Source organism: Vanellus vanellus, assembly GCF_965231255.1.
Source record: "Vanellus vanellus genome assembly, chromosome: 8".
NCBI classification, from domain to species: domain Eukaryota; kingdom Metazoa; phylum Chordata; class Aves; order Charadriiformes; family Charadriidae; genus Vanellus; species Vanellus vanellus.
The window spans coordinates 27,731,525-27,744,987 of NC_138913.1; the positions used below are offsets into that span (position 1 = coordinate 27,731,525).

General features: G+C 39.8%; 1 protein-coding gene across 1 annotated transcript in view; it reads left to right on the plus strand.

Annotated features, from left to right (window-relative positions):
* STAG1 (STAG1 cohesin complex component) overlaps positions 1-13,463 on the plus strand; it is a 157,939-nt gene that overhangs the window by 84,859 nt on the left and 59,617 nt on the right. Inside the window, exons 10-11 of the mRNA XM_082486841.1 lie at positions 191-314; positions 8,706-8,804. Coding sequence (XP_082342967.1) covers positions 191-314; positions 8,706-8,804 — 223 coding nt within the window. The remainder of the gene's footprint in view (positions 1-190; positions 315-8,705; positions 8,805-13,463) is intronic.

Sequence of the window (13,463 nt, forward strand, 5' to 3'; positions counted from 1 at the left end):
GTCAGTGAGTTCAAGGGCATAAAGGAACAGAAAATCAGTGAGACAGCAGTGAGAACAGTGACAGGCCCTACATATTAAAGTTCATCAAAACTAAAAGCAAAATGTTATAGCTAGGGCAATGGGAATGAAAAGTGAATGGTTTGTGTCTGGAATCTCGTTAATACTTTTTCTTTTCTTGTTTCCTTGTTAGTGATGCTATTGCTGAGATTAGAGCTGTCTGTATTGAAGAAATTGGTGTCTGGATGAAAATGTACAGTGATGCCTTCCTGAATGATAGTTATTTAAAATATGTTGGTTGGACACTACACGACAGGGTAAGTATTGTGTATTATTGTATATAGCAGAGTGTACTGTAGGTAGCTGGTGTTGTACTACCCAAGAATGCTTAGGCTATCATCTTTTATTTGTAAAGAGATTGTTCTTTTTTTTCTTGCCTGTTATTTATCTTTCAGCCAGCTTATTTCAAGGTATTCGCTTAAATTAGGATACAGTAGTCTCAAACTGGGCTCTTGCTTCATATGCTTTTTGTGTGTTCCGTCCCTGCTAGAGTATCTTAATAGAAATGTTTCCATGGTGCTTTTCTTCTGATTACAAGAGGAAGAGAAGTCCCTGAGAACCTTTGAGTCTGAGGCAGGATGAAAAAGATTTCCAGATGTGTCCTCCATTTACATTGCCCAGTAGTTAGAGGAAAGAGAACATCTCTGGGTTCCCAACAGACATCACTGGCTCCACAACCAGTGGAATTCTCATCAGTTCATTTTACCTTGAAGAATCTCTTCAAGGTTCTCTTTAATTTTTCTTCAAAAAAACTGTCGAAACACCAGGTGGAAGCAAAAAGACTTCTATCCAGAGGTTCTATTCTATCTCACCGCAGTTCTTTGTGGTGAGATGGTATCCGCAACATGCCTCTGCTGGGTGGCATAAGGCCTAAGTACCACTCGGTTCCTGCAGCAAGTGCAGCCCATTCCTAATGCTAATAGAACAAGACTTTGCACTTCTGACTGTGAGGTTTTTGCACACCAGGCAGCAACTGGGACTAACCGACCTCCCACTCTCACCAAAACCACGAGAAACACTTGCTTTACTCTAAACTCTTTTGCTAACATTGTCCAAGGAAAGCAGGTGAGATGTACTTACTCTGTTGAAACACCCCTTAAATTCCAGCATCCTGATTCAGACTACTATTTTTTTCTAGGAGCACTGCTGGAAAAAATTTGTTTGCAAGTTCATTCTGATGACTTGCATAACTGTTAGTTAGCAGCTGGTCCTTTAGAAAGGTGATTTCTTCAATAACTGGACAGCATATTAACATTGAGGATATGACTTGGTCACTTTTTTGCTGAAGTCTGAGCAAGATCAGTTAGAAAGATGTTAGCTTTCACTACGGAGTGGAGTTAGCTGCTGCTGGTTCTTGAGCTTTAGCTATAGCTGACAAGGAGCTGCATCTTACCTTGACCTGGATAAACAGTTTACTTGTTAAGAGTATCCTGTTTGCTTTAGAGACTAGATATGTGATCTTTCCTCTCTAAATCTGTAGTTCTCAAATTTTTACTTTACAAATTTTCCTCAAACTTTTACATTACATCTCATTGTTATAAAACTTGTCAGGAGGAAGGTCCTGCTTACTGCTACGGTCAGCCATGACCACTGTTTACTCTAGAGACACTACACTTCCTATCATTAAAGCTTGGAAATGGAAACATGGCCATCACAGTGCTCTGAGGGGCAGAGCTGCTGCTCCATCTGCGTAGTTCATTTTTAGCATTGGTGTGCCTCACTGGTAGCCATGCTTGAGGAGGTGGAGATCACTGCTTCAAGTTATCAAATCAGCGGGGAGGTCAGCTCAGGTTGGAGGACTAGGATTTTAGGTATGGTGGAGAGCTTTTAATTAGAAATAAGTTATCCCTTGAATAATTGCAATGGATTTTTTTGGATCACGTTCTAATCCTAGCAGAACAGTACCACAAAGTAGCACTTCCAATGGGAGAGCTGAATGTAGTAGCATTGCACTTCGCAGCTCTCAGTCCCCTTCTGGTGTCTGTGAAGTCCAGCAGTTTCTCACATAACTGCCGTTAACCATCTGTGAAATCCAGCCATTCCTCACGGCACTGTCTGTGACTGGTGTCAGCTTCTCACACTGCTATCTGTCACATCCAGCAATTTCTCCTGGCATGTCCAATAGTTTCGCACATCCTCTTCACTTAGCTTAACCTCAGGCCAGGGTCTAGTCATCTGCCTGCAGATTTAACATACATTTTTACCTCAGCTTTTTAAAAATTACTATGTTCTTTCATATCAGACAAATTTTAAATTGTTATGGTAAAAAAAAAAAGGTTTTCCATCTGGACCAGACACAGAAGAATTCTATCAGGCTACTCTCCTGCCTCTCCTTGCTTTGTAATATTTATCCTTGCAGGCCTCAGAAGTGCCTTGGGATTCTCAGTCTTTAAATCACTAGCTAATCTGTTTGATATCCTGATATACATTGATGTGGGATATTTTTTATTGATGTAGTGTATGTTTAATATATAGAGTGAGACAGATTGTAAGTAGACTAGAGGAAGAGTCAGATGCAAGTGAGCCATGTGTCAAAGGATGAAAAGGGAGAGAATGGAGAGAAAGAGACATTTGGGGAGGCACAGAAAGGAGGAAGGAAGTGCAGTGGGAAGAATATCTTGAAAAAAGGTGGAATAAGAGCCAATTAAAAATGCAAACCCTCCAGAAGTACAAGATCCCTTAATAGCGTGGTTTTCATTGGCACTACTTGAAAAACTTGCCAGCCAGTAACCAAGTTTCTTGATTTTGCTTTGCTTTGATCAGGCGATAATTTTTGCTGTGATCAGTACTTAAAATATTGAAAAAATTAAGGCTGAGGCAATAATCATAAGGTATTTCCATTTCATATGAACAGAAGTCACCCCGAAATGATTAACTTCTATGGAAGCTTGCTACTACAAAAAAAGAGAGGAGGCAGCAGTGCAAGAGATTCATGGGCAGTTTCATATTCTTCTTCAGAAGACATACACATTAAACCGCAGGGAAGACACAATTCTTACACTTGTTTATAGTAACTCCAGTGTAGTCTTTCAGAGGTAGGATACAGTAGTTTAGTTCTCTAATTTGAGAAATCTGTATATTTTGTGTGTTAATCCTTCCTTGTTCCCAGTTTTCAGATGAATGTCTATAGGGCTTTTTGGTTTTTATATAGATTGCTTTCTCATTTGAATATGGGTTTCTAGTTCTGCCTTTCTCTCCTTTTAAGCATTTTTTCATTCCTGTAGATCTGGGAGCGTAAATTTAAAATATCTAAAACTATAATATAATTACATAAAAAAAACTCTTTAAAAAAAAAAAAGTATTAAAGCAGACTGTCCAGTCTTAATTTTCACCTGCCTCCTTGATGCATGGAACTGTTTTGGAACCATAATTGTGTCTCTAGATACCTAGACAATCATGGTTCTTAAACCAGTTCCTAACACATAAGAAAATGTCTTTTGCCTTCTCTGCATGCCTCTACTTCACTTACTGTCTATTTCTGGGAAAGGAATGAACCCAGGGTCCTCTGAAACAGATGGTATTTGAATACCTCATGGTGACAGCATCCTAACTTAAAAGGATGAAAAAATTGAACTTGTTTTTATTAAGAATATGTAGAAACTGAAATTGTGGTTTTTCCAAACTTCTGAGTGTTTAACTTTTATATAAATGTCCTTCGTCCCTATCTTTCTTGGTTTGGGGAAAGCTTGAGAAGATAAAAAAAATGCATTAGATAATACACAGTAGCTTCATAAATGGTATTGAGTGGGCCTGGGCAGAGAGAGCACAACAGCTTGCTTACTCCTGCCATAGGTACTTATGTGCTGCAGGACGTTTTCATCTGTTTCTCTCTGGCAGCGTGACTATTTCTGTCATTAAGCAGCAGATTACCTCAAAATACACCACCCTAGAGCATCAAAATGCAACACAGTATATCATGGTCGTGCCATAAACTGTGGGATTGAAGATACCCAGTAATTTAAGTCATTTTTCTACATGAGAAAAAAACCTAAACATTGCAGTCAGCAGAAATATGGCAGGGCAAAGAGCTGAGCACATTAATTATCTACTATTCAAAGCTGATAAATTTTGAAAAAGAGCAGAATACCCTTAGCCACCAAAAAAAGAATTGGGAAAATCCAAAAAAAAGAAACATGAAGTGTGAAAAGAGAGAAATGGCTTTGCTGTCTCTCTTGACCACCCACCTACTTAAAAAATACTTAAAACTGTGTTTCTGTGTGATCTAAGCCTTCGTCTGGCATGTGAGCTGACACATAGCAGCGCACCTTTCATTGCCATTTCTGGAGCTGTGGTGTCCCTGGATGTTATAGCAAGTCTGGTTCTCGTTGGGAGATGGCAGAGTAATACTCAAAAGTATCAACTGCATGGAACATGAATAAGAATCTAAGTTGGCTCGACGCCAGGCTGCAGAACACTGAGATTTAGACAAGAGTTACAGATTGTTGGTTTGAGCCCTGTGATTAGCATGTAAAAGATATAGTGTGCTTCTGTCAGGATGGATTCTTTTTCACAGGTCTGCCATATTAAAGAGAATTTTGAATAGAGCATGGCTCTCCCACGCAAATGTAGACTAACCCACTCTGGGGGAATTCTCTGCTGGAATGAAAGGTGTATGTATTGCTTTTTGCTTCATTAGCAGCAGTAACAATTTTTTGCTGGAAACTCAGAAGTGTCTGGAGGATTATCTCAATAAAAATAGGGAAAATATTATAAAGTTTGACATTTAACAGTGTTGATAAACATTTGATTTTTTTTGTTTGTTTAGGTTCTAATTTCAAATTGTAAATAAAAGAAAGCATTAACAATTAAGTATTAGTGCAAAGCAGTTCTCATATTCATAAAAAATAATTTCATATAACAAAAATAAAAATATATAAATAATTATCTAAAAACGCTTTGAGAGAAGGAGAATTATGGGCATAATTGACTGGAGAAAGAGGCGTGTGTAGAACCTATGACGGTCTGGATGAATTCAGGATTCTGCAATAATCAAGTGTCACAATTATAAATTGGATGAAACCACAAGTACGTGTATTTTTCTGGAAGATGAAACTCGGGAGAATGGAAAGTCTTAGTTGTTAGAATGCTGATAATGCAAATATTGTGTCTGTTATTTACTTAGAAAATGGCAAGGCTTTCCTTTCAGATACATTCTTTCTGTCTGTAAAGCATAGATGTGACAGCACAAAAATAGTTGGAAAATGCTGCTCATTTTCTTAAGCAGAATTAAAGGTATTGTGAGGTGGCAAATATTTGCTGCCTTAGGTTGACTCATACTCACTATGATCTTCAGCTCAGAATTGCAGAAAATCTGGCTAAAATATAGTCTGGGAAATATTTTTGTTTATTCTTTTCCTGCTTAAGGCAAAATTCACTGTATATTTGCAGTGTTACTCACAGTCAGACGTATTTTCAAAAAAACCCCTCTGCTGGGTTTTCCGCAGCTTTCTGTGGCAGCTTGAGTGCTTAACTGTGTTTGCCACTAAAAAGTTCTTCCTTGCATAAGCTCAATAGTCTGTGTTGTAATTTTAGTTTATTATTTCTTTTCCTACTCACTGTGCACGTAAAAAGTGACAATTACTTTTTTTCCTCTTTCAAAGCACAACTTTTCTTTGTTGTGCTACAAAGATATTTGCAGAAAGTTTTCTTCATTACCTCTTGTGTCCACTCCATACTGTGCCCAGGACTTTTTTATTTTATCTTTCTTCTGTGGTTTTTTTGTGTTCCTTTGTGCTTGACCTCCGAATTAATTCATTAGTTAACTAAGTTCATCTCTTAGTTAATAAAGTCTCTTCCTGTCCTTGCTCTGCATCACTGCGTTAGAAATTACCCTAACTTTAGCATTCCCACCTGCTTACTTCCTTGCTAGATAGGAAGCGTCTGCTGTGTTTCTTTCCCCAAAAAAGTGTTTGAGGTGTTAAAAGCTCATGTTACTTCGATGATTCTCATAGTTACTCAAGAAACGTCTCGTGTCCGGCATGTTGATGGTCTGTGGGGCATTTCTGTTCCTCCATTCTGCACTTCAGTCCTGTGTATCCATGTACACCTTCACTTCTGCCTTTCTTAGGTTCTTGTCCAGGTCCTTGCTGTTTATGCTTCCCCATGGGTTCCTGTCACTCATCTCCACTGACTCTATTTTAAAACCTTCTTAGTAGGATTAGCACGGTGACATGCCGGCGCTCTTCCCTCTCTGAAGAGATGGATTCCATCCCTGACCAACAGTTTAAAAACCAGACCTTTTTGCTATCAGAGAAAGCCGCCTCCTATCACTTGTCTGCCAAGAAACGCAGTCATTTCCAGGGACTGCCTCTGTGTCTCCTGGGCCTTTGCTCTCAGCTAGAGGGACCAGGTGTAACACAGCCTTCCTCTCTTCCTCACCTGCTCCTGCACTCACTTGTCTTCTGCCTCGGATCTGGTGAGCAGCAGGAGGATATATCAGCCTGGTTCGGTATGCTTTTGCTAGCATCTGGCTTCAGTCTCTTGGCAGGCCACACAAGTATCAAATGTTCACAGGTTTGCTTCCTATCTACCTTGCTTGATTTGCTCACTTAAGACTTACAAAGACCCTCATATCAGCCCTGAACTTCACTCTGGGACCATTGGTCCATGGTATTCGGTGAAGTCCACAAGGGGCTTTGGACTCCAGGGGAATCCAGACCTTATCTGCACAGGTCTCAAGTCTTGGTGCTGTTGGCACAGATTTTTTTTTTTTTTTTTCTGTACCTAACCAGTTTAGAGTTTTGCATTTTGGAACTACAGTGCTGGCTTAATAACAAGCCATCCGCCTACAAGCAGGACAGTCCTCAGTGGAGCTGTAACTCAGCCCGCTACCTCACTGTTGCTCCATAGTGTTCATCGCTTGCCAAAACTGATTCTGATCTTCTGTGGCCAAATAAGCTAAGGCCTTAAGAGGCTTACATCCTCTTCTAATGATTAGTGATGGCTCCAGAGATCCTGGCCTTCCTGAATGCCACACCGCAGAGGAAACACCATTTCTGGTACTGCAGTGTAGGTACCATTAAAAGAAGAATGACAAGCAGCATTTCTCTGTGCTTATTTAGTACTTGATTGCATCCATATAAATTTTTTCTTCAAGAAAGTTCTTTTCTGTACCTTGAAAGACCTTATGATTGATCCCTTAAACATAATTTTCATTTAATTGACTTTCTCTGCAATGGTAGTCAAAACGATCCCTAGGAGAGAGCATGAGTGCTGAGACTCCTCGCGGATAGAAAGAGATGATTTTTCAGGAACAATAGTTCTTCAAGGTTCTTCTGAGCTGCTTCTGAGATTCTTCAAAGTTCTTCTGAAAATCCTCCTTTCAACTTCTGTCCTTCTTTTATCTTCTATTTCAATTTTTGAAATAGGTGGGAAGGAGGAAAGAAACTTAAGGTTTTTTAGCTTCTGTTTTTATGTCAGTCTCTGAATGTTCTTTCAGTTTTTAGCTTGAGCTGTTTTTTTAAAATACAGATTTGATTATAGAATAGACAGGCTCAAAAATGAAGCCCTCTGGGTATGGAGTGTTATTTATGAAGTTCAATAATCTGTATTAGTTCTTGAGCCGCTTAAGGCCTTTGACTTGGTAGTGTACTCACTTTCATAAAAGTAAGTTCACACTGCAGTGAACTCTACAGATTATATTTGAGCAGATTTGTGTTCATAACTTTTTTGCTATCTACAAATATTTTTCATCAAGAATCCATAGTTTGCCAAGACTATGCAGCTGAGCGGAGTTGTACATTTGCAGCCAGCCAGATGATGTGCATTTGCCCGGGGGATCCAGCCATTCTCTTTATCATCAATGTTCCTATAGGCGACAAACCTCGATCCGTAGGCACTCATGCCGCCCACATTTCCTGCCTTCAGCCCACCAGGTCAAAGCAATCCCTGTCTAAAGAGCAGCTGGGAATGAGCTACTGCCACCAGAACTGCTCAGATAGACGGACACAAGCTGCTCTTCTTCCTGAGGGCTCCTCACGCTGTGGCATTGATGCGCTGGTCTTGTGGCAGCAGCCTGTGCCCCATGGGGGGTTGTGGTGGTGGTGGTGGTGTCACTTGGGCCTTTTACATCCTTCAGTCTGTGCCTGCCCTATGACGAGAGAAGGGCTGCAGAACATTTCAGAATAATAAATCCAGTGTGTTCTTTCTGTCCCTGGGAAGAGGAAAGACAGTGCTCAGAGATGGCAGTTGCTCGAGTAGGCTATGCGCAGCCCACGCTCGGTCATTTTGAGTGCTTGTTCTTTGACTGTAAACAGCAGGTATCAGGCAGAGGTTACCTGTCATCTCTTTCCTAAAGATAAATAGCCACACTGCCTTCACCAGCCACTTGAGATCATACGTATTTATTTTGTACTTACTTGCTATCTTCTTTGTCTTTTTGTGGAGTTACTTGAAAGGGAAATGGTAACAGACGTTTAAGTGGTGGCTCATTAAATTCTTTATATATGCAAATAAGGGGAAAATTTAACATTGTTTGTAGGCAGCTGCATGTGGGTTTGGGGTTTTAGCTGAATTGCAAATTGGCTTTGGTAACTCATTTGCGTAAAATTTTAAATGTACATTAAACAAATTACAGTATGGTAATATTTAATATTCATGTGCATTTGATCAGGGTATTCTAACAGCTAATCTTAGTGTGTTTTATTTAGCAAGGTGAAGTGAGGTTGAAGTGTTTGAAAGCTCTTCAGAGCCTGTATACCAACAGAGAGTTATTTCCAAAACTGGAGCTGTTCACTAATAGATTCAAGGTAAGAGGAAATACAATTTTTGGAAGGAGTACAGAAAATATCTATCTCATCCTGTTGTGGTCTTTGAGTCACGTATATTAAATGCAAACATAAACTCATTTGTTTGGGACAGGGCTTGTAACTGCAGTAGTAAAACTATTACTGAATGCTGAGATGAAGCCAAATTCATTTTACAGTGTTTATCTTGTAAGATTTCTCAGGCTTGGCCGGGGTTATTATTTATCTGTTTGTACTATTGATAGTTTATATATTGTTATTATTCAATCTGCTTGTACTTATTTAATTTTAGATTTATTGAATGTTAAGGATTTGTACTGGGTGTCTCACGCAATCTAAAATACATCTGGAAGTAACAGCCTGTAACAAAAGATTGTTCATAAGACAACTTTTTAGCTGAGTATGTTGTTGTGTTTGGAGGAAGACATACTTTGATCTGCATCACAATATTCTACACAGTGAAATACCTTGCTGCAGAACAGGAGTTTACAATGTGCTTTTAGACAAAGCCCTGAGCCTGATTGTCCTGTTTGAGAGAGAAGTGCTGGAGGAATATTTCTTGGGGCTTTTGCCAGCACAAACACGCTGACTTTTTGTTTAATATCTTGATGAGAATGTGGCTGTTAATTCATTTTGTGGCACGACTGCTTTATTTCACAAGTGAAGTAGCTGGAGAGATGAGTGTAAAAATACTGTCATTGCTTCTGTTTGGGTCCTCTGCAAAGAAATCTTTCAGGCACTGTTGCCACATCAGTTGTCACCTTTTGCCATCGCTTTTGTTCTGTTCTTGAGAACACAAAACTGTGGTAAAAGTTGCTCCCCTGAGGAAAGACTAATTTAATTTATTTCTGCATAAATCATTATTATAATGCCGATGAGAAATTCTGTTTAGAAAAGAAGTGGAGATTTAAATACTTGTAAATAAGTACTGTGCATGAGACTTAAAAACTTCTCACTGTAGACTTTATACTGCTTCACTGGTTTTGTCTGTCATTTCAGTTAATAGTAACTCCTCCAGTTTGATCTAGGAAAGCACAAAATATAGAAAACTTGTCATATCTTCCCTGTATGTAAATGGCTCATAAAAACTCATTGGTAGTCAGCCTTTTACAACATTCACTAGAGGTGGAGAAAAAAAGATGCTTAAACTGCAGTAAAGTCTAGATATTAAGGAAGGCTTTTCGTCCAAAATGATAGTTATATAATAGAACAGGCTCTTTATTAATAATCTCCTTCATTTGAGATTTTTAGGGACAGATTAAATAAGTATCTGTCAGGAATGAACAAGGTATGTTTGACTTTAAAGTAGGAGATGAAACTAGATCATTTTGTGAGATCACTTGAGGGCCTGTGTTCTTCTAAAAGTCAGTTTCTGGGATTATTGCAGTAAAGGCAAAGTTTCCTCTCATAGAAGAGTACCTGGCAAACAGCTTCAGATCTCAGACTACTTCTGTAACGCCTCCATAAGTCTGGCTTGCTTATCAGGAAGATGCTCTGAAGGCTGGAGCCCCTCTGCTGGGAGGACAGGCTGAGAGAGTTGGGGGTGCTCAGCCTGGAGAAGAGAAGGCTCCGGGGAGACCTCAGAGCCCCTTCCAGTACCTAAAGGGGCTACAGGAAAGCTGGGGAGGGACTCTTGATCAGGGACGGCAGCCATAGGATGAGGGGGAACGGTTTTAAACTGGAAAAGGGGAGATTTAGATCAGATATTGGGAAGAAATTCTTGGCTGTGAGGGTGTTGAGGCACTGGCCCAGGTTGCCCAGAAAAGCTGTGGCTGCCCAATCCCTGGAGGTGTTCAAGGCCAGGTTGGATGGGGCTTGGAATAACCTGGGCTGGTGGGAGGTGTTCCTGCTGAGGGCAGGAGGGTGGAACTCGATGTTCTTCAATGTCCCTTCCAACCCAAACCATTCTACGATCATCTCAGGACAACCAGACGTACTGATTAACTCTCCAGAAAAATGAACCCTACAACTCTGCTGCTTTTCTTGTACCATCTGTGCAGACTTACAGATTTGCTCCTTCTGTAATTTGATTTATTTCAAAGAATAGGCCACTAAAACTCTCATGGTCTGTATATCCTTGTTTTTACTAGAAAATGAGCTGGATACTTCCATCTTAGCCTCCTATAATTTGTAAAAGAAAATGCTGCTTTGAGTCTGAACCTGTCCCATCTGCCAGCAAAACTTTTCAAGACAATTGAAGGCACTTTGAGAAATAGTTACTCCATAACGTACTTCAAAAAACTACAGGAGCGTAAAACCTCCAAATACTTGCTCCTGTTTTTTTTTTTTTTTTTCACAGTATAGACAATTTTTTTTTTTGTTAGAAGAAGATAGCTTAGCCTGTGCATTGCTTCCTGGTTTAGAATGGCTCAAGGAATCTCAAGGCTCATTTCTGTCAAAAAGATTCACATGAAAGGGAACCCTGTTAGGAATCCTCATCTGTCTTCTGTTCTGTTAAAGCTGTTTTTACTACAGAAGTCTGTGTCATTATGAAATAAATTAGAGAAAAGGTGAGTTAAAAGTCTCTGTGAGCCTAGAGAGCAGATATGTTTAACGCGATGATTTATCAGTTTCAGTTTCTAGCCACATCAAGAGAACAAAAAGCTGGTATTGCCCAAATGCTGCACTTGGATTTACAGCTCTGCTGACAGAGATGTGGCCTCTGGCACCAGGGTGAAACAAAGTTTCGAATTAATGCTTTTTGAATCTGTGATACATTACTTAAATGTCTTGCCACCACAAACTGTGCCGTCACCCCATGAAAAATAATTGACCCTAAATGCTGTTCTCAGTTCCATGGCTGCTTATTTATATTTCCTCATCAGACTTTAATCGACCTGCATGGTTCAGCTGGTATTCAGCTCAATCCATTCAAACTGTCAAGAGAAGTCTCTCTAGAGATCTTCCCGCTGTTTAAAGTATAAATTAATTTGATCCAGAGTGACTCGTACTGGGCTGTTAATATTTCACCACCTTCCAGATAGCTGTAGCAAGGATCTGATAATGTCACTTCTCCAAAGGAAAAGATGTGTTTGTGTTTCTGGGAGTAGGTAATGTGCTAGAAAATAAGCTTTCTCCATCAAAGAAATGTTTGTCCATCAAAGAGGAGACTTGTTTTCCATCAAGAAGCCCTGTCCAATACAAGCATTAACTGAAGCCGTATGGAGAAAATGTGAATTAGCTCTTTTGCAGTCAGTGCCGAAGTCAAGACACTGGCAGATTTAGGTGCAGCCATTTAATTCCTGACCCTCATCCCTGACCCTTTGCAGGAGAGTGCTGTCTCCATGGCCTGAGAGGCAAAAGGAGATAAATTTGCTTTTCAGCCAGCCTTGTTCACGGCCTAATGCATAACTGCAAACTGATCGTCATAGTGAAAATTAATATTTCAAGTTATAAATACAGGCCTGTGTCCTATTCTACTGCTGTACAGAGGTACAAGAAATTTCTGTCAAAGCAGATTGAGCAGCTGGTGTTGGTAACTTAGTAAATTGCAGAAGTTACACCTTCCAGAGGCATTCAGGTCCAGAGGTGTTCAGGTCTTGCTTTCAAGGATCTTGGTGCCTGGCTGGCAGGTGCCGTCACACAGAGATGCTGGCACCAAGGCAGACAATAAGAAATGAAGCATCCGTGCTGCTTATTTTAAGCCTGATGTTTCTGGGAAAAATTGAGAGGAGAGAACAGTCTTTTTGGATAAGAAAACATGGTCACATCAGTCAATTTCAAAGTCCAAAAGGACTATGAATGCAGACAGTACCTCTTGCTCTGTAAGCAGGAGAGAAGATCCCTTTCTTCCATTTTTTTTTCAGAGATGCAGAAGGAGTTTTATACTTGTGTGCTTACTCCTTCACATGCAGTTAGTTCCCTCTCTGTGGTATCCCAGAGTTTAAGATACACTTTGAGGGACTATATGAAATTCCACTGAAACTTTTAAGGTCAATACCTGTGGCTGTTCTTTCTCTTGATGATGTTGCTATTAGTTGTTGTTTCTTGGCAAGGACCGTATGAAAAATTAACAGCAATTTTTTGTGTCTTGTCCATAGAGAGAATTTCCTGTTTGGAAAGTTATTTCACTGTTTGAGTCTCTTCGTAGACTCCTTACAGTCTCTGAAACTGTCTAGATACAACAGTTAAATGCACCAAATTTCCCAGGAATTTAATGGTGATCAATAGAGGTGCATTCAGTAGTAGTGACACAAAGTACCTCTACAGACCTGGTTTTGTTGAGACAGCCACAAAGTGTTCCTTGCATCCTTTTCCTAAATTGCAGTATTGAAATAATATCAGTTGCTTGATACTCACCTTCAGCCTTTAAATGCCTGGAAATAGTAGAGAAAAGAGGTGAACAGCTTTATTTTGTCCTGATTTGTTCTTGGTGACTTTTGCTGTTGTTTCCTAACGCTTCCCTCGTTTCTTTTCCAGTCCCTGACTTCTATTTCTTCACATCCCAAAATGTCGTACAGTAACTAGTCCTTCCTGAAGCAGGTCAAGCCAGAGAAATCAAGTTTTATTTTCAGATGGCCCCATTTCTTTTCATTAACTTGATCAGTCAAGCAAAGAAAATCAAGACATATTGCATTTTTATGGATGGATAGAAATTCTCCCCAGATAGGGAGGACAACATCCACTAATCTCATCTATTTTTGGTTGCCAGTAAGCAAACTG